General features: G+C 39.6%; 4 protein-coding genes across 4 annotated transcripts in view; all 4 read right to left on the bottom strand.

Moving 5' to 3' along the window:
- The window catches only part of LOC147223852 (uncharacterized), a 92,449-nt gene extending 79,238 nt beyond the window's left edge, over positions 1-13,211 (bottom strand). The window contains exons 1-3 of the mRNA XM_086165800.1: positions 13,145-13,211; positions 12,330-13,010; positions 12,078-12,206 (exon numbers count right to left, since the gene is read on the bottom strand). Of these exons, the coding sequence (XP_086021926.1) occupies positions 12,078-12,206; positions 12,330-13,010; positions 13,145-13,199 (865 nt within the window). The 5' untranslated portion in view covers positions 13,200-13,211. The remainder of the gene's footprint in view (positions 1-12,077; positions 12,207-12,329; positions 13,011-13,144) is intronic.
- LOC147223853 (uncharacterized) lies at positions 2,307-7,174 on the bottom strand. Its single transcript, XM_086166079.1, has 4 exons — positions 7,113-7,174; positions 6,298-6,978; positions 6,048-6,164; positions 2,307-2,347 (listed from the first exon to the last, which is right to left on the bottom strand). The coding sequence occupies exons 1-4, from the start codon at positions 7,165-7,167 to the stop codon at positions 2,307-2,309; spliced, it is 894 nt and encodes a 297-aa protein (XP_086022205.1). The 5' UTR covers positions 7,168-7,174.
- Positions 13,212-17,667: 4,456 nt separating the features above from the next.
- LOC147223851 (uncharacterized) lies at positions 17,668-18,548 on the bottom strand. Its single transcript, XM_086166223.1, has 2 exons — positions 18,494-18,548; positions 17,668-18,368 (listed from the first exon to the last, which is right to left on the bottom strand). Exons 1-2 carry the CDS (start codon positions 18,546-18,548, stop codon positions 17,668-17,670), a joined length of 756 nt encoding a protein of 251 aa, XP_086022349.1.
- Positions 18,549-24,552: 6,004 nt separating this feature from the next.
- LOC147223850 (uncharacterized) lies at positions 24,553-26,834 on the bottom strand. Its single transcript, XM_086166221.1, has 4 exons — positions 25,956-26,834; positions 25,710-25,822; positions 25,019-25,062; positions 24,553-24,672 (listed from the first exon to the last, which is right to left on the bottom strand). Exons 1-4 carry the CDS (start codon positions 26,633-26,635, stop codon positions 24,553-24,555), a joined length of 957 nt encoding a protein of 318 aa, XP_086022347.1. The 5' UTR covers positions 26,636-26,834.
- Between the last annotated feature and the right edge of the window lie 1,038 nt (positions 26,835-27,872).

Below are 27,872 nucleotides of genomic sequence, written 5' to 3'. Positions count from 1 at the left end.
CATATCAAGCATCTGCTGGATGTGCTGGACAAACAAGAACAATCTATAAAGACCTGTAAATTACTTTTACAGGATCTGCTGCAAAAATCTTGATCCCAGATATCACAACATATTTTGGTTCTTCCGGATACCACTTCAGGTTGAAATGATCTCTTTCGTTGTAACTTTTATGAACTCTTTACAATGAATAATTCACAATCATTTCAAATCTATGAACGTTAACATTTTGAAAAGTCTGCCTTTTTCCTTTTCAATGAGGAGACTCACAAGGCAAATCTCTGTCCCCCTCCACCCCTGCTACAGAGGTATGTTGTTTTACTATGTAATGTTTATGCCACATATTTTGAAGCAGGATATAAGCACCGTGAATGATTTACCTTCAAAGGAACAAAGATTAGAAAAGATGGTAATAAAAATGAAGCTGTTCTTGCACTGGTTTCAATATATTTCATATCTGACTCATATTATCCAAAGAAGTAATGACATACATAAAATCACATTTCAGTTTTTTTATGGCAGAACTACATTTTAATATCAGTCATGAACTATATAAATATATGGCAATCCTGTGTTACATTTGATTTTTACAGGATCACCAAAAAACAGAGAACCTACACTATGCTGCTCTAACAGTTGTGAAGGCAAGAGGACCAAGAAGACAGAGGGAGGAAACTTCTGATCAGTGTGTGTATTCCAGTGTAAGACATGAGACGGACATGGTTTCAATCAATTTATCATGAAGATGCAGATGTTCTTCAATGTTCAGAGACATGAGAGCATGTCTTTCAGAGCCCACAACAAACCACCACTCCTGTCCCGATAACATCTGCTGGTCTACTCGAGCTGTTTTTAGTAAAGGACTTGACTGCTGATGGTTTCATAAGTTGATTATGCATCACAAACCCCATGAAGAGAAGTAACTGCTGCGGTCACCTCTGTGAAGGTTCACCGTCTTAAATGTCATACAGGAAGTTTTTTCATGGTGTGTTTTTTATTCACGCCAGAAGAAAAAGAAAGGCAGAGACACTGAAGTCCTCACCCTGGTCAAACTTCTTGATTGCCTCGCTCAAAAAGAGGAAATATATATATTCTTTTCAACTTCCTTTACCTTAACTTTCTTTGAAATGCTACAGGTTTACAGTATCATGTCTGTTTATTTGAAAGAGCAATTAGTTGGTGAAGAATGATTCACTGAACACCTAAATTGACAAAGTCAACAAGGTGAAGCAGTGGTCCATGTTCATTGGACTTCTGACAGGAAAGACTATTGATAGACCATAGATCAAAATACACTTGCTGATTGACTATAAATACTGAATTTATAAATCTGGATCCCTGAACCTAAAGTTGCAAAGATAAAGCTGCAGTTGAAAATATCACGGCAGGAAATGTGTCGAGGATTTTACTCATGTTTGCACAAGTGAAATGGACGACAAACAGAAGAACAAGACAAAAATACAGGCTCAAGTCAAACGTTGCTTCTTCATTTCAGCGATGTTTATTCTCCGTCCCCCTCTTCTGCTGCCCCTCAACTCAACAGGATGTCATTGTGGTTCTGAAGCTATTGCATTTTCTTCTCTTCATCTCACACCCATCTGGTCTTTTCCTGTGTGTTTTTTCCACTTTATTGTTTGTGACATTGAAACCCACCACAAGATGAGATGACACTGTTACAACAAAATCAAAGAAAGTTGGAGGAGCTCTGTGGTGTCGATGGCCACCTCCCTCCTCTGTTAGTTAACACTATTCAATAGACAGTGGACATAATAAACGATCAGCTAGTTTGCAGTGTGACAGACTGTATGAACATGTGACTATGAACAATTACATCTTAAAGCAAATGAGCATGATTGAAAAAAAAAACATGAAATAAATGTCTTGTATAAGCCAACAAAAATCAATCGCAACAGAGAAGTGATATCTTCAGATATTTGTTTTTCTGAATGCGGGCAGTACAGTGACAACATAACACATGAATACTTCACAGCTGGAGGCAAATCTTTTTGGGGTCTGCAAAAGCAAAGGCAGTATATTAGGCCTCATATTTTCCCTTGCTTCATTCTGCTACAACATTCTTCCGAAATGCACAATGCAGCACGAGGGGGACACTGATAAGTGTTCTAATTGTGTCAGTCTCGAATCCTGATAAATGCAGAGTTGTGTCAAGAAGCACATGCAATGGATAAAAATGAAAAACAAACTAAGCAAATCAAGTCTATGACTAACCTACCGAAATAAAGTTTGAGCCATAGTTAACAACAGCTTCCATCTGTTACATAACCTAAAGAATACTGATTGAAATCTGGCTACTTCAGGTTGTAGATGGGCGAGTAGGAAGTTGTGTCTGCTGGTAGAGCAAGGAGAAGCAAGAGTCTGGATCAGAAGATGGGGAATAGACAAGGGATAGAAATTGAAGGTCTGATGTTGTCTTTGGAAAAATAAATGTGCTACTCCTATCATGCCAGACACAACCATTCAAGGTGGCGGTTGTCGTGCAGCACGCCATGGGGATATGTTGTGTCCTACTGTGTGGGAGGTGAGTCGCTACTGTACAGGGCCAGATACGGTGTATTGTTAAAACCAATAAGATGTGACTTGTGAGCTCAAATACTGAGAGGGTGTTGGGGTTGCTGACTGATGTGTTTATGTTTTCTCCCACTTTCACTTGATGTGGATTTTGTTTCCTTTCTTTTTTCTACCCACAGACACAGAAGTTGTGGAACGTTCTCCTTATGAGCACACTGTATTTTATGCCTTCTGTTGATCTGAGTTGCAACCAACCTGCCCTCTTTTCCATTTGATTGTAACTCCGCACTTTCCTTTTACGAACTTTCATAATAAATAGATGAATTAAATACCAATTGCATTTGGTTTTATATGACGTGGGATGACTCGTATGCTCGGTTATACAGCAAGGAAGGAGAGAATTATCTTTACAGGTTGGCAAAACAGAGAGATAAAGATGGAAAGGATGCACAACAGGTCCAGAGAATTAAGGATATAGAGGCAAATGTATTGACAGATGCTAGAAGAGTGATGGGAAGATGGAAAGAGAACTTTAAAAGAGCTGATGAATGTGGAAAATGAAAGCGAGGCAAGGGTAGAAATGGTGACTATTGCAGACTACAGGGTAGTCAGAGATTAGTAAAGTGAAGTGAGGAGGCATTGAGGAGGATGAAGAGTGGAAAGGCAGTTGGTCCTGATGATATACCTGTGGAGGTATGCAAGTGTCTAGGTGAGGCACCGGTAGAATTTCTGACTTGATTATTCAACAGGATCTCAGCGAGTGAGAAGATGCCTGAGGAATGGAGATAAAGTGTGATGGTGCCCATTTTTAAGAATAAGGGGGGTGTGCAGAATTGCAGCACCTATAGAGGGATTAAGTTGATGAGCCATACAATGAAGTTATGGGAAAGAGTAGTGGAAACTAGACTGAGAGAAGAAGTCAGCATTTGTGATCAGCAGTATGACTTCATGCCTAGAAAGAGTACTACAGATTCATTTTTTGCTTTGAGAATGCCAGTAGAGAAGTACAGGAAGGCCAGAGAGAGTTGCATTGACCTAGAAATACCATAAGACAGGATGCAAAGAGAGGAACTCTGGTCTTGTGTGAGGAAATCTGGCGTGGAAAAGAAGTACGACTGGTGCAGAACATGTATGTTAGCTGTGAGACTGTTGCAGTGTGCTGTGGGGGTAACAGAGAAGTTCAAGCCCACACAAGTGTGATGAGGAGGAAGTGCAGCACTCTGAGGGATGACAGCAGAAACAAAATCCCCTTTCATATGTTAATACTGAAAATATACATTATGGTGTCATTTTCAGGCTTCAAGTTTATTGTTTTCTTTTCGGAAAAAGTATTTGAATCATGAACGAATGCTTGCTGGTACTAGATGTTCGAATCCCTCGGAGATGTCCAATGGATGGGTTTTGAGATCTTTGGGTGTGGTTGGATTTTGACAATACCAGAGTGAAAATTGTGCCAATAGTAAATGTGAACTAGCATCTGCGACTTTCATACCAGATCTGTCAAGGCCAAGATTGCCAACAATATCCACTGGTACAGATTCCCTGCCCTCAGGGTACCAGTGCAAATAGGGCTACTAAAGGGTGGAAGGATAGGAGGAAGTTGTGTTCTGAAGCAGAGAGAAGAAAGGAAAGGCAAGAGTTGGTTGAAATGCCGGGATCCTACTTCCTTATAGCTGCTTGACAGCTTCCTGTCAGCAGTCTCATTAACATGGATCACCAAGTCACCTTGTTTCACTTTGTCAATTTAGATTTTCAATGCATCATTGAACCAAAATTCTGTGCTCAATCAAACAGGTATTAAATATAGTATTTCAAAGAGAATTAAGGTGAAACAAGATGAATAGATAAGCTTGACAAACAAGCAACATATATTTCCGGTTTGTGAGCGTGGGCTGCGATGGAGTGGGGACTGTGAAACCAGTGAAGCTGAACTCAGTGAAGAAGTTTGACCAAAGGGAGAATTTCAAAATGTTTCTGACTCTTTCTGTTTTCTTTCCTTTCACTTCTTTTCAATGTGTGACCGCTGTTTAAAAAGCGAACAAAAACACAAACCATGAAAAACCTTGATGCATGAACATCACTGACGCTTCAACCTCACTGTTGTGAGTGCAACGGTTGCTTCTCTTCATGGGGTTTGTGATGACGAGGAAATGTAGAAGATGAAGAAATACTTGATGCACAATCAACTCATGAAACCCCTTTTCTTAAAACAACCAGAGAAGACCAACAGATGTTGGCGGCACAGCAGTGGTGGTTTATTGTCTGATTGTTTGAACATTGGATGACTGACATGCTCCAATGTTCCAGAATATTCAAGAACATCTGCAACTCCATGATGAAATAACTGGAACCATGTCCTTTTACTGCTTTACACTGGAATACACACACTGATCTGAGGTTTCCTCCCTCTGTCTTCTTGGTCCTCTTGCCTTCACAACTCTTAGAGCAGCATAGTGGAGGTTCTCTGTTTCTTGGCGATCCTGTAAATTTCACATGAAACACAGAATTTCAATCATTAAATATTTCACTACTGATACTAAAACGTGGTCCCCCCAATGAATCTGAAAGTTAACTAACTGATTTTAATCAGTTCTTTGGATAGTATGTGTCAGATATTTCCCGCTTCTCAGTTGCCACATTGTAGATGAAATAGCAGTAATACCACAGGAACATCATGGAAGCCAGTACAAGAACAGCTTCATTTTTATTACCGTCTTTTTTAACCTTTGTTCTTTAAAAGGTAAATATGTGATGTTGCTTATATGCTTCTTCAAATTATGTGAAACATATGAAATTATGTTAACATTAGATATTAAAACGACATACCTTTGTATCTGGGGTGGGGCAGGATGGAGATTTGACTGTTGAGTCTGGTCATGAAAAAGAAAGAAAAAATCAAGTTTTCTCAAACTGTTACCATGCTGCACGATTCAATATGACAATGAGTTGATCACTGAAAAAAAAACACAAAGTGTACCCTGAAAGAAGTAATTCCTGCATGCAGTGGTATCTACTAAAGAGACACAAGGAACCAACTGGACAACTTTGATAGGTAGTGACCATTGCAGACCAAGAACACCCTTCAAGGGCTGCAGTTTGGGAAATAGTCTGAACCAATTTTCTGTCAATCAAAATCCGCCCTTCTCTAACTCGCTCAAATCATTGCACTTCCCAATTTTTCTTGATACTAATTCATTGACTCTGGGACAACATATTCTCTGGCTTCGCATCATATCCCGTCTACATACAAGTGGCATGATGAAGACACAGTAAGTGAACATTGAACACATCAATATACATGCCACTAATTTAATAAATGATAAGACGTTCCAAATGATGATATTGGCATCACCTCATAAAATAATTGTCACTGTGCTTACTCTGACACTGATGTTTGCAGCTAAAAAGTCAGGACATTGACTGCAGAATTGAGGACATCAACAAGTTCTGTTCATAAGACAACTTGTCATCAGCAACATGAACAGTGAACAAAGAAGTCAAAGATCGACTGTTTGTCCCACCTGTGTGTCGGCTGATGTTTGTCTTGTACAGTCTGTACACGGTAACAATCAGGAAAACATCCAGGATTGTGGTGAAGATCAAACCTCCACTCAGAACAGGAACCAAGTTCACTCTGCCTTTGGATTCAATCATTTTGAAATGAAGAAGATTTTAGTTTTATCTTCTCTGTTCACCGAACTGTCATGTTTACTACTCACTCATAATACATGACTAAAATACATAACTAATAAATCATTATATTCTACTTACCTTGTGCGTTCAGAGTTATACTGTTCCCAAAAAGTATCCAACCACATGATGCGACAGCACAATGGTAGGTTCCAGTGTGAGAGACAGTCAGATTCTCTATTAACAAGTGACACAAACAGGTTTGTCTTTGGGCCCCAGCTTTGCCTTCACACTGGTTCTCTTTGACTTGCTGAGAGTAAATAATTCCTGGTTGCGATTCTTCTGAATGTTTGAACCAGTAAACACTGTATCCTGTATCACAAGTCCCAGTTTGGATTGAACACGTCAGATTCACAGAGTCTCCTGGCTGGAGGGTCTCAGATGGTGAATGGAGAACAGAAAGGCTGACTTTCAGATGGATGTCCAACACCCTGACCAGGGTGCTGTTTAAAAATTCTATTTCATTTGTTTGGTGCTTCACGCAGAAGTAAGTGGCAGAGTCTGAAATTTTTGCTTCTGAGATCTTCAAGGTATTTTTGCCAGATTTCCTGTCAAGTCCAAAGCGTGTATCTTTAAAATTGACGACTAAAGGTTCATTTTTTGTGAAATTAATCATGAGCTTTGGTTTCTGTCCCAGAGTTTGTTTATACCAGTGATAGTTTCCGAAAAATACAGAGACTTCATCAAAACACTCCAAAACAATGTCTTCACCCACATTAACAGATAATTGTTGGAGAGACGATGACGAAGCTGCCATGTGAGCTGAGAAGGAAACGGAAGAAAACAAAATGAACCTCAGTATACAGATATGATAAACTCAACCATGTCAAAACACGTGGCCAAATATGAAAGAAAAACAAAGTAAGATGAAAACAAAATAAAAATATAATGCTCACCTGTTCTGACCAGAAGCAAAATTGACAGATGAAAAACAGCAGTAACAGGATTCATGCTGGTTGAAACCTCCACCTTCAATGCAGAGAAACTATAATGAATCAGTAGTTTTATAAAGCAAGACAAAATTTGATCAACCAATCAGATGAGAGTCTGTGAAATTATCACAATCACATGTTCACTCCTCCCCCAATCGTCTCTGTGTGGTACATTCCAGAAACACGATATTGTCAACACGTTCGTTGAGTCGAATATTTCCTGTCAATCGGAGCCATTTTATTACACCGACACTGACAGAAGACCTCAACTGGATTGTTGGAGAACAGTTTATTTTTTGTGCTGATCTCAGAACAGCCAGGGCTGTGAGCATCTGCTTGCCAGTCTCCAGAGCTTCATTTGTTGTATCTGGCTTGAACTTCCTCCTTGATCTTAACACTTTTCTGGTGTCCAGTTAGCAAACATACCTCTCCTTTTTCCGTGCTCCACTTCTTCTGGCCACTGCTGTTCATCTTTCACCAAACAACATTTGCATGGCATTCCAGTTGCATTCCACCAGGATTCAATGATCTTCTCCTTAAGGTTAGCAGCCTTTTTGCTTCTTGGGGCTTGCTATCTCATCTGGTTGTTCATGGATGAAGATAACATCTCCATGCCTGGTGTCCTGGCTCCCCATTAGCTTTTTTGTGCATTAACATGCCGTGTGGTTACTGTCTACTTTTTCTTTCACCAGGTCCCTTCAGGCGTCGCTACAGCAAACCAACCTCTATCTCCTGCCGTTGTCATCTGTATCCTCTTTTCTCACCCCATCTAACTTCATGTTCCTTTCACTCCATTAATAAATATTCTTCTCAATCTTCCTGCTTGCCAGTTTCTGCCTCAGACTCCTTTTACCAATATATTTACCATCCCTTTTCTGTACGTATCCAAACCATCTTAATAAGGTCTCTCTGATTTTATCTCCGAAATATCTCGCATGTATTGTCCTTCTGATAGATTAATTCCTGATCCTCACCATCCTGGTCATTCCCTAAGAGAAACTCAACATCTTCATCTCTGCTACCTCCAGCTGTGCTTGCTGTCTTTGTCCTTGTTGCCACTATCTGTAGACCGTACACTATCACTGGTCTCACCCCTGTCTTGTACACCTTTCAGGTGAACAGATCACCGTGTCATCTGCAAACATCCTCGTCCGTGAAAATTCCTGTTTGACGTCATCTGTCAGTCTGTCCATCACCACAGCAAACAAGAAGGGGCTATTCAATTCTACATTGTATTCCACAATAGTCACCTTGTCTACCCTTTGCTCCCTTTCATTTTCCTCATTATTTTTGTTGCAACCTGTACTCTCTTCTTTCTTAAGAACAAATATTTGAGTTCTTCACTTTTCTGTAGCATGAGGAACAATTGATTTTCTTGGCTTATTTCCGTTTTTTTTTTCATGTTTTACATCAACTATAAACAGTAACATCTCAATGATCATGTGCTGACACATTCTTTAACTGTGCAAACTAGCTGATACATTATTAGGCGAACAGAAGAAACAGTTAGAAATTCAGAACCACACATTAACATCCTGTTGAGGTCAGACGGCAGCAGTAAACAGGGACGGAAATTCACATTGCTTAAGTGAAAAACCAAAGCTTGAGCAAAGCTAAGAAACAATGCAAGTTGTTTTGTTTGTTTTCTGTTTCTTTGTTGCTCATTTGACGAATGAAAACATGAATAAAATCTACCATGTGTTTTGCAGGGCGGTTTTGAAATCTGTACTTATTTATTCATTTTCAATCTTTGTTGTCGATCAGCCTTATTAATTGTATTTAAAGACCTTCACATATATAGAAGCTTTAAAACTTAAATATAAATTTAAAAAGATATTCAAATATATAAGTAAGGAAATAAAATGAGTAAAACACGCAGGTGCAGGTCCTCTTCTTACTTCCTTATAATTGATGTTGCAACTTCCTGTCAGCTGGATCCCTCATTCACCTTGTTTCACTTTGTCAGTTTATATTCTCAATGAATCATTTAATCCCAACAATTTGCTTGTTCGAGCATACGTAATTGTGTTAAAATATAAAACTTAAAAAGAAACTTTAGGCCAAACAAGCTGAGAAGAAAACCCTGTCAAAGAAGCCGCATATATTTCCTGTTTGTGAGTGGGGGTGGCGGTGGAGAGGGGACTGAGAAACCCGTTGGGCTGAACTCAGTCAAGAAGTTTGATCAGGGTGAGAACGTCCAAGCGACTCGGAATTTTTCTTTTTTCTTTTCCTTCTCTTCTTATTATCGTGTAATCACTGATTAAAAAGTAAATAAATTACAACTCATCACTGACGCTGAACATTCACAGTGGTGAACACAACAGTTACTTCTCTTCACAGGGTTTGTGATGCACGATCGACTCATGAAAACACCTGAAAATGATCAACAGATCGTGTGAAATGAAGAAAGGTCTTTATTTCGACTTCAACATGTCTAATGTTCAGCTGTTGTGATTGTAGAAAGGACAAACATCAAGAACATCTACATCTTCATGAGAAATGATTCAAACCATGCTCATTTACTGCCTTACACTGGAATACACACACTCCAGCATAAAACAGAGGATTGTCATCCATGTATATATAAAAACAATATAAAGCTGCAAGAAAACAATTAAAAACAGTTTAACATGAACATAGAATTAAAAACAGCATACCTCTGCATCCGGGGTGGACGTTAATAGATATTTGTTTTGTGAGTCTGGTTATTAAAATATGAACAAAGATTTAAGTCCAGCGATACAAATGTGATAGTGCATTAATAAGTGAATGGAGTTGATAAGATACACATTCAAGTATGAATATGTATCCACTGAAGACACATAAGGATACGTCCTGTTATACTGGGCATCTTGACTATTCAGGAGCTCTGCGGCCTTGAATGCAACAAACCCTGATGCACCTTTTTATCAGAGCCAGAATTACAATAACTTCCTCAAAAATTCAAGCTCATCAGTGAATCGTGGCCGCCCATGACCGTGACGCCAGTTTAGGACTGATCCTTCTTTGGACCAGTATCATCCCACGAGAGCTGCAGTTTCAAATGTCCAGCCATTGAAACTCTGCCCTTGTCGATCTTAAATCCTTATACTTGCCCATTTTCCCTGCTTTTAACACCTGGATGTCGAGGACAATGTGATCATTTGCTACCGCTCACTAACACTAGCTGGCACCACGATGAAGACATAATGTTTTTGTTTTTTGTTTTTAGCTTTTTTTGTTGAACACCTTACTTTCCTTTTGTTTATAATACGACTTCTAATCAGCTAATGAACAGTGAACATAAAATTCAAAGGTTCTATCTATCTATCTATCTATCTATCTATCTATCTATCTATCTATCTATCTATCTATCTATCTATGACGTTGGTACAGATTGATTGATTCATGAGAGGCAGGGTGTTTGGTTTTCTTGGCCAGGATGTCGATAGTTGTGAAGTCAGGTGACCAAAGACCACCTTATAGAACTTGTTCTGACCGTCTGAACCAAATAGTTACAAAGCCTTTCTTTTATAGATGAAAACGCTGCAAAGACTTCCTGTCAGGAGAGGACAGACATTTCAACTCTGCAGTGGTGACTACACAGTTAAATGAAAGATTCTGTCGTCTCAACTTTCAGAATCAACTTCTGAAATAGACCTGAAGAGACCAAGACGTGGCAAACAAAGGAGAGGTTTTATTGCATGTTCGAGCTGTGAAAACATCGACCGCCTTGATGGTACAAACAGCAGTCAAATACCAAAATGTTTCCCAATAATTGTTTGCTCGTGTAGGAAACAAATCATTTCACTCAAGGAGACATGTTTTATTGCTGAAAGTGCAAAGCAATATTTCACACGGTGAGTCTGATCTACTGCCTCAGACTGTGGTACACACATTCACTCCAGGTGTCATCCTTCTGTGCTCTTGATGTGCCCACCTTGGAATCCCTTTGAGAAGCTTGGAGGTTCCCTGACTCTTGGCGACCCTGATGAAAACACATGAAACATAGGAATTAAATCCAGTATCTTTGTATATTTTGCAGGTGGCTTTGACCAGCACTCCCAAAAACACTGTGGTGCGATTCGGTTTTAAACTCTTCTCCTTAAAACCCCTCATTCCCTGAAACCCCAGCCTTTTCACAACAATGTGCAATATATTCTTTACATCCTGTGTTGTGCTTCCATTCTTACATTCAATATGGATATATTTTCCTACCTCTGCATTTGGTCCCAAGGCAGCGGTAGATGTAATTTCAGAGTTGTACCAGGACAAGAAAACAGAGGAAAAGGAGAGATGTTGGGAAAAATGGTGGTAAACTTTGTTTTTCTTCCACTCTGGCTGAATATTACCAACCAGTTCTACTGATATATTAATTGAATTAACACACAAATTAGCTGGACAACATAGAGATTCAGCAGGATTTTCTTTGACAAAGAACAACGAATATTGGTCTTCACGGGTTGAAAGGTCCATCAAATGGGAGTTGATAGATCTTGAATATGTTATGATCACTTCAATACTGATGATCTGGACATACCAACATTATCAGTCCACATTGGCGTTTCATTCATAAATGTGAACTATCTTATATTTTGCTTGATGTGCAAACACATAGAACCCAGCTGATCCTCACACAGATTTAACTGTGGGTTAAGATATCAAAAAATCAGAGTAGGGACATTGAAAGTTGACTGCCATTTAGAATATCTACGACAACCAACATGCAGACTTGGGTTTTTGAGTTTCGACGTTACACCAACCTAAAACCCTACATCCTCCAAACATGCATATAACATGGAAGCATCCAATTGTTGGTCAGTGATGTTGTTGTTGTTCAATAAATCTATAGGTATCTATATTTTAGCTGGTTTTAACAAATTTTCAATTTCCATTCTACAGAATTAGAAGTTATCATAAGACAAAATAACATCGTAAGACTTCTCCTACCTTTGCACCAGAAGCTGCTTATCTTGGACATTATATAGGAAGTAGAATTCAGGACAATAACCAGGATGGTGATGAGAGTCAGAGCTCCTCTGAAGACAGATTCTTCAAAAGTGAAGTGTTTTCCCTCCCCTGATTTGAAAAGTGACAAATCAGTGATTTTTAGTTTAGTAACTTTCAGTTTTATTTTTTCTTTAGACTGGAACATTCACTACTCACAAGTAATAAACTGATAAATCATTGTATTCTACTTACCTTGTATGTTCAGAGTTATACTGTTTCCAAAAAGTATCCAACCACATGATGCAACAGCACAACGGTAGGTTCCAGTGTGAGAGACAGTCAGACTCTCTATGAACAAGTGATACAAACAGGTTTGTCTTTGGGTCCCAGCTTTGCTCTCACACTGGTTCTCTTTGACTTTCTGAGTGTAAATAATTCCTGGTTGCGATTCTTCTGAATGTTTGAACCAGTAAACACTGTGTCCTGTATCACAAGTCCGAGTTTGGATTGAACACGTCAGATTCACAGAGCCTCCTGGCTGGAGGGTCTCAGATGGTGAATGGAGAACAGAAAGGTTGACGTTGAGATGGATGTCCAACACCCTGACCAGGGTGCTGTTTAAAAATTCTATTTCATTTGTTCCGCGCTTCACGCAGAAGTAAGTGGCAGAGTCTGAAATTTCTGCATCTGAGATCTTGAGGGTATTTCTGCCAGCTTTACTGTCAAGTCCAAAGCGTGTATTTCTATATTTGCCTTCTAAAATTCCATTTTTTGTGAAATTAATCATGAGCTTTGGTTTCTGTCCCAGAGTTTGTTTATACCAGTAATAGTTTTTGTCATAATCAGAGACTTCATCAAAACACTCCAAAACAATGTCTTCACCCACATTAACAGATAATTGTTGGAGAGACGATGACGAAGCTGCCATGTGAGCTGAGAAGGAAACGGAAGAAAACAAAATGAACCTAAGTATACAGATATGATAAACTCAGCCATGTCAAAACCCATGGCCAAATTTGAAAGGAAAACAAAGTAAGATGAAAACAAAATAAAAATATGATGCTCACCTGTTTTGACCAGCAGCAAAATTGTCACATGAAAAACAACAGTTACAAGATCCATGCTGGTTGAAACCTCCACCTTCACTGCAGAGAATCTATGTTGAATCAGTAGTTTTATAAAGCAAGACAAAATTTGATCAACCAATCAGATGAGAGTCTGTGAAATTATCATGATCACATGTTCACTGCTCCCCCAATCGTCTCTGTGTGGTACATTCCAGAAACACGATATTGTCAACACATTCGTAGAGTCGAATATTTCCTGTCAATCTGAGCCATGTTATTACACCGACACTGACAGAAGACCTCAACTGGATTCTTGGAGAACAGTTTATCTGTAGTGCTGATCTCAGAACAGCCAGGGCTGTGAGCATCTCCTTGCCAGTCTCCAGAGCTTCATTTGTAGCTACCTGGCTTTAACTTCCTCCTTGATCTTAATACTTTTCTGGAGTCCAGTTATCAAGCATCTCTCGCTCCTTTTTTCCGTGATCTCGTTCTCCACTTCTTCCGGCCACTGCTGTTCATCTTTTCGCCGAACACCAGTTGCACGGCTGTTCCCACTCCATCAGTCGACTGATTTCTTTTTGTTGATATAGTCATCAGTGACATGTTCACATCCTCAAGCCTCTTAGTTGCATCCACCAGGATTCAGTGATCTTCTCCTTTAGGTCAGCAGCCAGTGTGCTTCTGGGCATGTTGGTTCAGGTAATAGAGTTGATGAAGAAGTGTATCCAGGATGGGAACACAGAACGCGTTTTGGTGATGGACTTTGTGAAAAAGATGGAAATGGCTGTGCTGAATACTTGCTTTCAGAAAAGGCAGAAACATAGGGTAACTTCTAAGAGAGGATGTGGGAGCACACAGGTAGACCACCATGAATCATTTACCTTTTCAAAAAGATTTACAAAGACAGTTATGAGCATGAAGCTCTTCTTTTCTATTTTCAGTCATGACATGTATGAATGTATGACACTCTTGTGTTTAAGGTGAAATTAACAGGGTCAGCAAGAAGCAGAGAAGCTCCACTATGCTGCTCTAACAGTTTTTCAAGGCAAGAGGATTGAGAAGACAGAGGGAGGAAACGTCAGATTAGTGTTTGTATTCCAGTGTAATGTAATAAATGGACATGGTTCCTGTCATTTCTCATGAAGATGCAGATGTTCTTGAATGTTCTGAGAGATGAGAGCATGCCAGTCAGAACATATAATAAACCAACACTCCTGTGCCGACGACATCTAATGATTTCATAGGTTATTATGCATCACAAACCCAATGAAGGGAGGAAACTGTTGCTGGACCACTGAGAAGATTCAACATCAGTGATGTTCATACAGCACAATTTATAATGATGTGTATTTCATTCACTTTTTAAAAACTCTTCACACAGTAATAAGAAGAGAAGGAAATGAAAAAAAAGCGTCAGTTACTTTGAAGTTCCTTCTTTGGTCAAAGTTCTTCATTGAGTTCAGCCCAACTGGTTTCTCAGTCCCCTCTCCACCGCCGCCCCTCCTCACAGACAGGAAATATATTGTTTGTTGAGGTTTTCTGTTCGAAAGGTTTCAGCTTAACTTTCCATTAAAGACTTCATTTTTACACCAGTATGTCTTTTTGAATGACAGAGGAGAAAATGGTTAAGAACAAATCGATTTCAAATTTTAAAGATTTCTTATCTGCAAGGAGTTGTAGAGCATGATACACTTGGCTGACTGACACATACTGAGCCTATGAACCTGAAAACAAGATTTGCAAAGCTAAAGTTGCAGATATGAAAATAGCTCTGCAGGAAAGCGTTGAGGATTTTGATCATGTTTGCACAAGTGAAATGGACAACAAGAAAGCAATACGAAAAATAAACATTATGTGCGTTTCAGGCTCAGGTCAAGCCGTCTTCAATTTGTTATATTTATTCTCCGTCTCCTTCGACTGCTGCCCTCTCAAGTCAATGGAATGTAAATGTGGTTCTGTGTCTATTGCTGGTTCTTTCCTTCACCTACCAACTATCTGGTCATTTCCTAAGCGCTGATTGTTTGTGACACTGAAAAACACCACAAGGTGAGGTGACAGTGTCACATGAAATATCAGAAACACATACATACAACACTTTAAATCTAATGAATAAGGAAGATGAAAGCGAGTGGAGGGAAGAAATGGAAGAAGGGGTGGACCACGAAGTGGCAGAGATTGGTTAAGGTGAATGGTGGAGGACACTGAAGAGGATGAATCCTGAAGAGGCATTTGGTCATAATGATATATCTGTGGAGGTATGGAAGTGTCAAGCGGAGGCAGCAATAGATTTGTTTTTGATTATTCAACGGGATTTTTAATTTCTTAGCATCAGATGCCGAAGAAATGTAGACCTGTGAAGGGAGCTCTGGTGAAGTTTAGTTGGTGATGGAGGAATGTGGTACGTGGCCCTGATGGTGAAGCATAGTCGTCTTATTTCCACGGCCCAGAGGTCCCTCCAGACGATCTTCTTTACTCTTGGTGAAAAATGTTTTTGCTGAGTCTGTAAATCTGCTGTTTTCTTTGAAAGCCACAACCATTTCTTGATATATCAGGCATACAGCATTTGATGAGTTTTCGGTGAAAAAAAAAAAATTCTTGGAGATATTGTTACTGCTATGGAGATGAGACCACACTGAGATTGTTTGGACACGCATAGATAGGGATAGTGAATATATTGGTAGAGGGATGCTGTGGTTGGAACTGTCAGGCAGGAGGTCTAGAGGAAGACCAAGGAGGAGATTTATGATAGTAGCGACCGCAGACATGAAGTTAGTAGGTGTGTGAAAGAAGAGGGTACAGAGTTAGATGAAGTACGTTGATTCGTTGTGGTGTCGTCTGAAAGGAGTTGCGGAAGATAAAAAAGTTGTATTTTTTCCATTTGTAAATATATATTCACAAACTGATGCTGCTCACTTTCTTATGTGATTCAAGCAACCCAGTAACAACCTCGTGTGAATGTACTTGATGTGCTATCAATTTTTTTCAGTTTTGAAATTTTTTCTGAATTCGAACCGGAAATTGTGATTAAACTATGGTGTCTGTACCGATTGATCAATGAAAGGTAAGTTGTTCAGGATGTTGATAGTTAGTTGTGAAGTCAGGTGACCAAAAACCATCTTTTTCTAACAGCTCGAATGCAAATGTCTTGTTTTTCATTTATAGATTAAAATACCGCAATGACGTCTTGCACAATCCATTCCTGAAATTACTTGTCAAAAAAAATTGCATGTTGTTGTTTATTTGCATGGAAAACAAATCACGTTTTATTGCTGAAAGTACAAAGCAATGTTTCACACGTTGAGTCTGATCTACTGCCTCAGACTGTGGTACACACATTCACTCCAGGTGTCATCCTTCTTGGAATCCCTTTGAGAAGCTTGGAGGTTCCCTGACTCTTGTCAACCCTGATGAAAACAAATGAAACATAAGAAACTAATCCAGTATCTTTGTATATTTTGCAGTTGGCTTTGACCAGCACTCCCACGAACAACTGGAGTGTGATTCAATTTTAAATTCTTCTCTTGAAACCCTGTCATTTCCTGAAACCCCAGCCTTTTCACAACAACGTGTAATATATTCTTGACATCCTGTGTTGTGCTTCCATTTTTTCATTGATCATGGAAATTATATCCTACCTCTGCATTTGGTCCCCAGGCAGCCGTTAGACGTAGTTTCAGAGTTTTGCCAGGACAAGAAAACAGAGAAAAAGGAGAAATGTTGGCAAAGATGGTGGCAAACTTTTCTTCCACTCTGTCTGAATGTTACCAACCTGTTCTCCTGATATACTGTATTTATTGGAAAAAACACGCAAAACAGCAGAACAAAGTAAAGATTCAGCAGGATTTTCTTTGACAAAGAACAACGAATATTGGTCTTCACTGGTTGAAAGTTATCAAATGGGAGTTGATAGATCTTGAATATGTTATGATCACTTCAATACTGATGATCTGGACACACCAACATTATCAGTCCACATTGGTGTTTCATTAATAGACGTGAATGATTTCATATTTTGGTTGATATGTGTTCACATAGAACTCAGGTGATTTAACACAGATTTAAATTTAGTGTGAAATACTAAAGAGTCAAAAGAATGGGGTTTTTGAGTTGAAATGTTACACCAACCTAAAACCCACATCTTCCAAACATACAAATAACATGAAAGTATCCAATCATTGGACATTGATTATGTTGGATTTTATTTGAAAGAACTGAAAAGTCTATATTTTGAGTAGATTTTGACAAAATTCCATTCCATCACTTCTGATCAACAGAAGTACAAAAGTGAAAAATGTAACATCTTTTCCTACCTTTGCACCAGGAGCTGCTCATCTTGGACATAATAAAGTCAATGGAATTCAGGACAATAACCAGGATGGTGATGAGTGTCAAAGCTCTTCTTAACACAGAATCCCAGAGCCTGAAGTTATTGCCCTCTGCTGATTTGATCAGTGAGATCAAGAGATTTCAGTTTTATTTTCTTCAGCGGACTGGAATAATCACTACTTACTTGTAATTTTCATCTACTTACCTTGTGAGTCCAGAGTTCTCTGCTTTCCAAAGAGTATCTGTCCACATGATGCAACAGCACAACGGTAGGTCTCAGTGTGAGAGGTCAGATTCTCTTTCGACAAGTGGTAGAAACAGGTGTGTGTTTGGCTCCCAGGTTTGCTCTCACACTGATCTTCTCCGACTTCTTGAGTATAGATAATTCCCGGTTGAGATTCCTCGGAGTCTTTGAACCAGTAAACACTGTGCCCTGTACCACAAGTCCCAGTTTGGACTGAACACTTCCGATGCACAGAGCCTTTTGGATTGGGGGTCCCAGATGGCGAGACAAGGACAGAAAGGTTGACGTTCGGACTGGAATCCCTCACAATGACCATGACGCTGTTCAGAAATTCAAAGGAATATTTTGAGCTCCCCATGCAGAAGTAAGTAGCTGAGTCTGAAATTTGTGCATCTGAGATATTTAAGTTATTTCTGCCAACATCAATGTCAAGTCTAAACCGTTTGTAATTATTTTTATATTCATTGTGAAAGTATGACCAGTAAGTAATTTTTTCAAATTCAGTTATAGGATTTGGTGTTTGTCCCCAAGGTTGTTTATACCAGTAAAACTTTGATAGATATTTAGACCCTTCATTAAAACACTCCAAAATAAAGTCTTCGCCAACATTGACGGACAAATACTGTAAAGACGACGATGAAGCTGTGATATGAGCTGAGGAGGAAATGGAAAAGAAAGAAATGCAAAGTTAATTTTACACATATATTAACCTCAGCCATGCAGAATGTATGGTGATACTCGAAAGTTGAAAGAAAACAAAATAAAAATATGATGCTCACCTGTTCTCACTAGCAGCAAACTTGACACATGAAAAACAACAGAGACAGGAGTCATGTTGGTTGAAACCTCCACCTTCACTGGAGAGAATCTGCATCTAATCTGTAGTTTTATTAAGCGAGACAGAACGTGATCGACCAATCAGAGAGGAGTCTGTGAGTGTCATCGATCACATGATCACTGCCCCACCAATTATATCCGTGCGGTACATTCCAGAAACACAATGTCGCCGACATATGCGGAAAGTAGATCTATCATATTGTATCAAAGTGATTTTACAGAAGTTTTGTGGAATGGCCCTGTGGTTGGCTTTGCAGGACATGTATGAGAGCTGGAAGACAGCGGTGAGTTGTGCTGTAGGTGTGAAAGAGAAGTTCATGGTGTAAGAGGGACTCCATCAGGGATCAGATCTGAGCCCCTTCAGTTTGCATTGGTGATGGAGACGCTGCCAGGTGAGATTAGACCAGAACCTCAACAGACCATGGTGTTTGAAGATAACATTTTGGTCTGAGTGAGAGCAGGGAGTAGGAGGAGGAAAATCTCCACAGATGGATGTATGCTCTGCAAAGGAAAGGCATGAACTTTCTCCACAACAAGATGATATGTGGGTGAATGAGACAGACTCAAGTGGAAGCATAAGACTAAAAAAAGAATGGAGATGAAAAAGGTTGAGCAATAGAGTGTGTTTAAAAGAGGTGAAGAAACGGGTTCAAGTAGGTTAAAACAAGTGGAGAAAAGGTTTGGGGGGAATGTTTGATGCAATACTATCAGCTGTGAATGTGGTGTGGAATTGTGGCAACATGATGAGCTCAAATTGTTGGGGAAGTTACATTAATTCTGGTTCTGATAGAAAGGTGTCAGAATACTCTTGTATCATTGCAAATATGGTTGCATAGACAGAGACCAGTCAGGATGTTGACGCTGACCCCTGTCCACCCACAAAAATCCAAAAATGGGCATTTGAGCACAACATCTGGACAAACGAGTGATGGACAAAGGTATCCTGCTCTGATGAATCATGTTTTCTTTTACATGACATGGAATTCTGGGTTTGTGTTCCTCGCTTACCTGGAGAACAGAATGGATCAAGGGCGCACTAGCGGAAGACGAGTCGGTGAAGTTAGTGTGATACTTTGGGCAGACTCTTGATGAGTCAGCCTCCAAACTCTCAGATATCAGTCATATCAAGCATCTGCTGGATGTGCTGGACAAACAAGAACAATCTATAAAGACCTGTAAATTACTTTTACAGGATCTGCTGCAAAAATCTTGATCCCAGCTATCACAACATACTTTGGTTCTTCCGGATACCACTTCAGGTTGAAATGATTTCTTTCGTTGTGACTTTTATGAACTCTTTACAATGAATAATTCACAATCATTTCAAATCTATGAATGTTAACATTTCGAAAAGTCTGCCTTTTTCCTTTTCAATGAGCAGATTCAAGAGGCAAATCTCTGTCCCCCTCCACCCTGGCCACAGAGGTATGTTGTTTTACTAGTCAATGTTCATACCACATATTTTGAAGCAGGATATAAGCACCATGAATGATTTACCTTCTAAAGAACAAAGATTTGAAAAGATGGTAATAAAAATGAAGCTGTTCTTGCACTGGTTTCCATACATTTCATATCCGGCTCATATTATCCAAAGAAGTAATGACATACATAAAATCCCATTTCAGTTTTTTTATGGCAGAACTACATTTTAATATCAGTCATGAACTATATAAATATATGGCAATCCTGTGTTTCATTTGATTTTCACAGGATCGCCAAGAAACAGAGAACCTCCACTATGCTGCTCTAACAGTTGTGAAGGCAAGAGGACCAAGAAGACAGAGGGAGGAAACCTCAAATCAGTGTGTGTATTCCAGTGTAAGACATGAGACGGACATGGTTCCTATCATTTTATCATGAAGATGCAGATGTTCTTCAATGTTCAGAGACATGAGAGCATGTCTTTCAGAACACACAATAAACCACCGATAACATCTGCTGGTCTTCTCAAGCTGTTTTTAGTAAAGGACTTGACTGCTGATGGTTTCATAAGTTGATTATGCATCACAAACCCCATGAAGAGAAGTAACTGCTGCGGTCACCTCTGTGAAGGTTCACCGTCTTAAATGTCATACAGGAAGTTTTTTCATGGTGTGTTTTTTATTCACGCCAGAAGAAAAAGAAAGGCAGAAACACTGAAGTCCTCACCCTGGTCAAACTTCTTGATTGCCGCCCCCTCTGAAAAAGACGAAATATATATGGCTTGGTTCTTTTCAACTTGTTTTACCTTAACTTTCTTTGAAATGCTACAGGTTTACAGTATCATGTCTCTTTATTTGAAAGAGCAATTAGTTGGTGTTGAATGATGCATTGAACATCTAAACTGACAAAGTGAACGAGGTGAAGCAGTGATCAATGTTCATTGGACTTCTGACAGGAAAGACTATTGATAGACCATAGATCAAAATACACTTGCTGATTGACTATAAATACTGAATTTATAAATCTGGATCCCTGAACCTAAAGTTGCAAAGATAAAGCTGCAGTTGAAAATAGCCCGGCAGGAAATGTGTTGAGGATTTTACTCATGTTCGCACAAGTGAAATGGACGACAAACAGAAGAACAAGACAAAAATACAGGCTCAAGTCAAACGTTGCTTCTTCATTTCAGCGATGTTTATTCTCCGTCCCCCTCTTCTGCTGCCCCTCAACTCAACAGGATGTCAATGTGGTTCTGAAGCTATTGCATTTTCTTCTCTTCATCTCACACCCATCTGGTCTTTTCCTGTGTGTTTTTTTCCACTTTATTGTTTGTGACATTGAAACCCACCACAAGGTGAGATGACACTGTTACACCAAAATCAAAGAAAGTTGGAGGAGCTCTGTGGTGTCGATGGCCACCTCCCTCCTCTGTTAGTTAACACTATTCAATGGACAGTGGACATAATAAACGATCAGCTAGTTTGCAGTGTGACAGACTGTATGAACATGTGACTATTAACAATTACATCTTAAAGCAATTGAGCACGATTGAAAAAAAAAAAACATGAAATAAATGTCTTGTATAAGCCAACAAAAATCAATCGCAGCAGAGAAGTGATATCTTCAGATATTTGTTTTTCCGAATGCAGGCAGTACAGTGACAACATAACACATGAATACTTCACAGCTGGAGGCAAATCTTTTTGGAGTCTGCAAAAGCAAAGGCAGTATATCAGGCCTCGTATTTTCCCTTGCTTCATTCTGCTACAACATTCTTCCGAAATGCACAATGCAGCACGAGGGGGACACTGATAAGTGTTCTAATTGTGTCAGTCTTGAATCCTGATAAATGCAGAGTTGTGTCAAGAAGCACATGCAATGGATGAAAATGAAAAACAAACGAATCAAATCAAGTCTATGACTAACCTACCGAAATAAAGTTTGAGCCATAGTTAACAACAGCTTCCATCTGTTACATAACCTAAAGAATACTGATTGAAATCTGGCTACTTCAGGTTGTAGATGGGCGAGTAGGAAGTTGTGTCTGCTGGTAGAGCGAGGAGAAGCAAGAGTCTGGATCAGAAGATGGGGAATAGACAGGGGATAGAAATTGAAGTTCTGATGTTCACTCTGAACAAATAAATGTGCTACTCCTATCATGCCAGAAAAACCATTCAAGGTGGCGGCTGATGTGCAGCGTGCCATGGGGATATGTTGTGTCCTACTGTGTGGGAGGTGAGTCGCTACTGTACAGGGCCAGATACGGTGTATTGTTAAAACCAATAAGATGTGACTTGTGAGCTCAAATACTGAGAGGGTGTTGGGGTTGCTGACTGATGTGTTTATGTTTTCTCCCACTTTCACTTGATGTGGATTTTGTTTCCTTTCTTTCTTCTACCCACAGACACAGAAGTTGTGGAACGTTCTCCTTATGAGCACTCTGTATTTTATGCCTTCTGTTGATCTGAGTTGCAACCAACCTGCCCTCTTTTCCATTTGATTGTAACTCCGCACTTTCCTTTTACGAACTTTCATAATAAATAGATGAATTAAATATCAATTGCATTTGGTTTTATATGACGTGGGATGACTCGTATGCTCGGTTGTACAGCAAGGAAGGAGAGAATTATCTTTACAGGTTGGCAAAACAGAGAGATAAAGATGGAAAGGATGCACAACAGGTCCAAAGAATTAAGGATATAGAGGCAAATGTTTTGACAGATGCTAGAAGAGTGATGGGAAGATGGAAAGAGTACTTTAAAGAGCTGATGAATGTGGAAAATGAAAGCGAGGCAAGGGTAGAAATGGTGACTATTGCAGACTACAGGGTAGTCAGAGATTAGTAAAGTGAAGTGAGGAGGCATTGAAGAGGATGAAGAGTGGAAAGGCAGTTGGTCCTGATGATATACCTGTGGAGGTATGCAAGTGTCTAGGAGAGGCACCGGTAGAATTTCTGACTTGATTATTCAACAGGATCTCAGCGAGTGAGAAGATTCCTGAGGAATGGAGATAAAGTGTGATGGTGCCCATTTTTAAGAATAAGGGGCGTGTGCAGAATTGCAGCACCTATAGAGGGATTAAGTTGATGAGCCATACAATGAAGTTATGGGAAAGAGTAGTGGAAACTAGACTGAGAGAAGAAGTCAGCATTTGTGATCAGCAGTATGACTTCATGCCTAGAAAGAGTACTACAGATTCATTTTTTGCTTTGAGAATGCCAGTAGAGAAGTACAGGAAGGCCAGAGAGAGTTGCATTGACCTAGAAATACCATAAGACAGGATGCAAAGAGAGGAACTCTGGTCTTGTGTGAGGAAATCTGGCGTGGAAAAGAAGTACGACTGGTGCAGAACATGTATGTTAGCTGTGAGACTGTTGCAGTGTGCTGTGGGGGTAACAGAGAAGTTCAAGCCCACACAAGTGTGATGAGGAGGAAGTGCAGCACTCTGAGGGATGACAGCAGAAACAAAATCCCCTTTCATATGTTAATACTGAAAATATACATGATGGTGTCATTTTCAGGCTTCAAGTTTATTGTTTTCTTTTCGGAAAAAGGATTTGAATCATGAACGAATGCTTGCTGGTACTAGATGTTCGAATCCCTCGGAGATGTCCAATGGATGGGTTTTGAGATCTTTGGGTGTGGTTGGATTTTGACAATACCAGAGTGAAAATTGTGCCAATAGTAAATGTGAACTAGCGTCTGCGACTTTCATACCAGATCTGTCAAGGCCAAGATTGCCAACAATATCCACTGGTACAGATTCCCTGACCTCAGGGTACCAGTGCAAATAGGGATACTAAAGGGTGGAAGGAGAGGAGGAAGTTGTGTTTAGAAGCAGAGAGAAGAAAGGAAAGGCAAGAGTTGGTTGAAATGCTGGGATCCTACTTCCTTATAGCTGCTTGATAGCTTCCTGTCAGCAGTCTCATTAACATGGATCACCCAGTCACCTCGTTTCACTTTGTCAATTTAGATTTTCAATGCATTATTTAACCAAAATTCTGTGCTCAATCAAACAGGTATTAAATATAGTATTTCAAAGAGAATTAAGGTGAAACAAGATGAATAGATAAGCTTGACAAACAAGCAACATATATTTCCGGTTTGTGAGCGTGGGCGGCGATGGAGTGGGGGCTGTGAAACCAGTGAAGCTGAACTCAGTGAAGAAGTTTGACCAAAGTGAGAATTTCAAAATGTTTCTGACTCTTTCTGTTTCCTTTCACTTCTTTTCAATGTGTGACCGCTGTTTAAAAAGCGAATAAAAATACACACCATGAAAAACCTTGATGCATGAACATCACTGACGCTTCAACCTCACTGTTGTGAGTGCAACGGTTGCTTCTCTTCATGGGGTTTGTGATGACGAGGAAATGTAGAAGATGAAGAAATACTTGATGCACAATCAACTCATGAAACCCCTTTTCTTAAAACAACCAGAGAAGACCAACAGATGTTGGCGGCACAGCAGTGGTGGTTTATTGTCTGATTGTTTGAACATTGGATGACTGACATGCTCCAATGTTCCAGAATATTCAAGAACATCTGCAACTCCATGATGAAATAACTGGAACCATGTCCTTTTACTGCTTTACACTGGAATACACACACTGATCTGAGGTTTCCTCCCTCTGTCTTCTTGGTCCTCTTGCCTTCACAACTCTTAGAGCAGCATAGTGGAGGTTCTCTGTTTCTTGGCGATCCTGTAAATTTCACATGAAACACAGAATTTCACTCATTAAATATTTCATTATTGATACTACAACATGGTCCCCCCAATGAATCTAAAAGTTAATTAAATTATTTTAATCAGTTCTTTGGATCGTATCCGTCAGATATTTCCCGCTTCTCAGTTGCCACATTGTAGTTGAAATAGCAGTAATACATCAGGAACATCATGGAAGCCAGTACAAGAACAGCTTCATTTTTATTACCGTCTTTTTTAACCTTTGTTCTTTAAAAGGTAAATATGTGATGTTGCTTATATCCTTCTTCAAATTATGTGAAACATATGAAATTATGTTAGCATTAGATATTAAAACAACATACCTTTGTATCTGGGGTGGGGCTGGATGGAGATTTGACTGTTGAGTCTGGTCATGAAAAAGAAAAAAAAAATCAAGTTTTCTCAAACTGTTACCATGCTGCACGATTCAATATGACAATGAGTTGATCACTGAAAAAAAACACAAAGTGTACCCTGAAAGAAGTAATTCCTGCATGCAGTGGTATCTACTAAAGAGACACAAGGAACCAACTGGACAACTTTGATAGGTAGTGACCATTGCAGACCAAGAACACCCTTCAAGGGCTGCAGTTTCGGAGATAGTCTGACCCAATTGTCTGTCAATCAAAATGTTACCCTTGTCAAACTCAAATCATTGCATTTCCCAATTTTTCTTGCTACTAATTCATTGACTCTGGGACAACATATTCTCTGGCTTCCCATCATATCCCATCTACATACAAGTGGCATGATGAAGACACAGTAAGTGAACATTGAACACATCAAAATACATGCCCCTAATTTAATAAATAATAAGATGTTCCAAATGATGATATTGGCATCACCTCATAGAATAATTGCCACTGAGCTTACTCTGACACTGATGTTTGCAGCTAAGAAGTCAGGACATTGACTGCAGAATTGAGGACATCAACAAGTTCTGTTCATAAGACAACTTGTCATCGGCACCATGAACAGTGAACAAAGAAGTCAAAGATCGACTGTTTGTCCCACCTGTGTGTCGGCTGATGTTTGTCTTGTACAGTCTGTACACGGTAACAATCAGGAAAACATCCAGGATTGTGGTGAAGATCAAACCTCCACTCAGAACAGGAACCAAGTTCACTCTGCCTTTGGATTCAATCATTTTGAAATGAAGAAGATTTTAGTTTTATCTTCTCTGTTCACCAAACTGTCATGTTTACTATTCACTCATAATACATGACTAAAATACATAACTAATAAATCATTATATTCTACTTACATTGTGCGTTCAGAGTTATATTGTTTCCAAAAAGTATCCAACCACATGATGCAACAGCACAACGGTAGGTTCCAGTGTGAGAGACAGTCAGATTCTCTATTGACGAATGATACAAACAGGTTTGTCTTTGGGTCCCAGCTTTGCTCTCACACTGGTTCTCTTTGACTTTCTGAGAGTAAATAATTCCTGGTTGCGATTCTTCTGAATGTTTGAACCAGTAAACACTGTGTCCTGTATCACAAGTCCCAGTTTGGATTGAACACGTCAGATTCACAGAGTCTCCTGGCTGGAGGGTCTCAGATGGTGAATGGAGAACAGAAAGGTTGACGTTGAGACGGATGTCCAACACCCTGACCAGGGTGCTGTTTAAAAATTCTATTTTATTTGTTTGGTGCTTCACGCAGAAGTAAGTTGCAGAGTCTGAAATTTTTGCTTCGGAGATCTTCAAGGTATTTTTGCCAGATTTCCTGTCCAGTCCAAAGCGTTTATCTTCAAATTTGACTACTAAAGGTGCATTTTTTGTGACATTAATCATGAGCTTTGGTTTCTGTCCCAGAGTTTGTTTATACCAGTGATAGTTTCCGAAAAATACAGAGACTTCATCGAAACACTCCAAAACAATGTCTTCACCCACATTGACAGATAATTGTTGGAGAGACGATGACGAAGGTGCCATGTGAGCTGAGAAGGAAACGGAAGAAAACAAAATGAACCTCAGTATACAGATATGATAAACTCAACCATGTCAAAACACGTGGCCAAATATGAAAGAAAAACAAAGTAAGATGAAAACAAAATAAAAATATAATGCTCACCTGTTCTGACCAGAAGCAAAATTGACACATGAAAAACAACAGTTACAAGATTCATGCTGGTTGAAACCTCCACCTTCACTGCAGAGAATGTATGTCGAATCAGTAGTTTTATAAAGCAAGACAAAATTTGATTAACCAATCAGATGAGAGTCTGTGAAATTATCACGATCACATGTTCACTCCTCCCCCAATCGTCTCTGTGTGGTACATTCCAGAAACACGATATTGTCAACACGTTCGTTGAGTCGAATATTTCCTGTCAATCGGAGCCATTTATTACACCGACACTGACAGAAGACCTCAACTGGATTGTTGGAGAACAGTTTATCTTTTGTGCTGATCTCAGAACAGCCAGGGCTGTGAGCATCTGCTTGCCAGTCTCCAGAGCTTGCTATCTCATCTGGTTGTTCATGGATGAAGATAACATCTCCATGCCTGGTGTCCTGGCTCCCCATTAGCTTTTTTGTGCATTAACATGCCGTGTGGTTACTGTCTACTTTTTCTTTCACCAGGTCCCTTCAGGGGTCGCTACAGCAAACCAACTTCTATCTCCTGCCGTTGTCATCTGTATCCTCTTTTCTCACACCATCTAACTTCATGTTCCCTTTCACTCCATTAATAAATATTCTTCTCAATCTTCCTGCTTGCCAGTTTCTGCCTCAGACTCCTTTTACCAATATATTTACCATCCCTTTTCTGTACGTATCCAAACCATCTTAATAAGGTCTCTCTGATTTTATCTCCGAAATATCTCGCATGTATTGTCCTTCTGATAGATTAATTCCTGATCCTCACCATCCCGGTCATTCCCTAAGAGAAACTCAACATCTTCATCTCTGCTACCTCCAGCTTTGCTTGCTGTCTTTGACCTTGTTGCCACTATATGTAGACCGTACACTATCACTGGTCTCACCCCTGTCTTGTACACCTTTCAGGTGAACAGATCACCGTGTCATCTGCAAACATCATCGTCCGTGAAAATTCCTGTTTGACGTCATCTGTCAGTATGTCCATCACCACGGCAAACAAGAAGGGGCTCAGAGATGATCTCTAATTTGTCCAAACATCACTTTGGTCTTCTTTGTCACACTCACAACA

Source organism: Fistularia commersonii, chromosome 19 (genome assembly GCF_037954325.1).
Source record: "Fistularia commersonii isolate RoL2024-O1a breed Wild chromosome 19, RoL_Fcom_v1.0, whole genome shotgun sequence".
NCBI lineage: Eukaryota > Metazoa > Chordata > Actinopteri > Syngnathiformes > Fistulariidae > Fistularia > Fistularia commersonii.
This window is presented reverse-complemented; position numbering and strand designations above follow the sequence as displayed.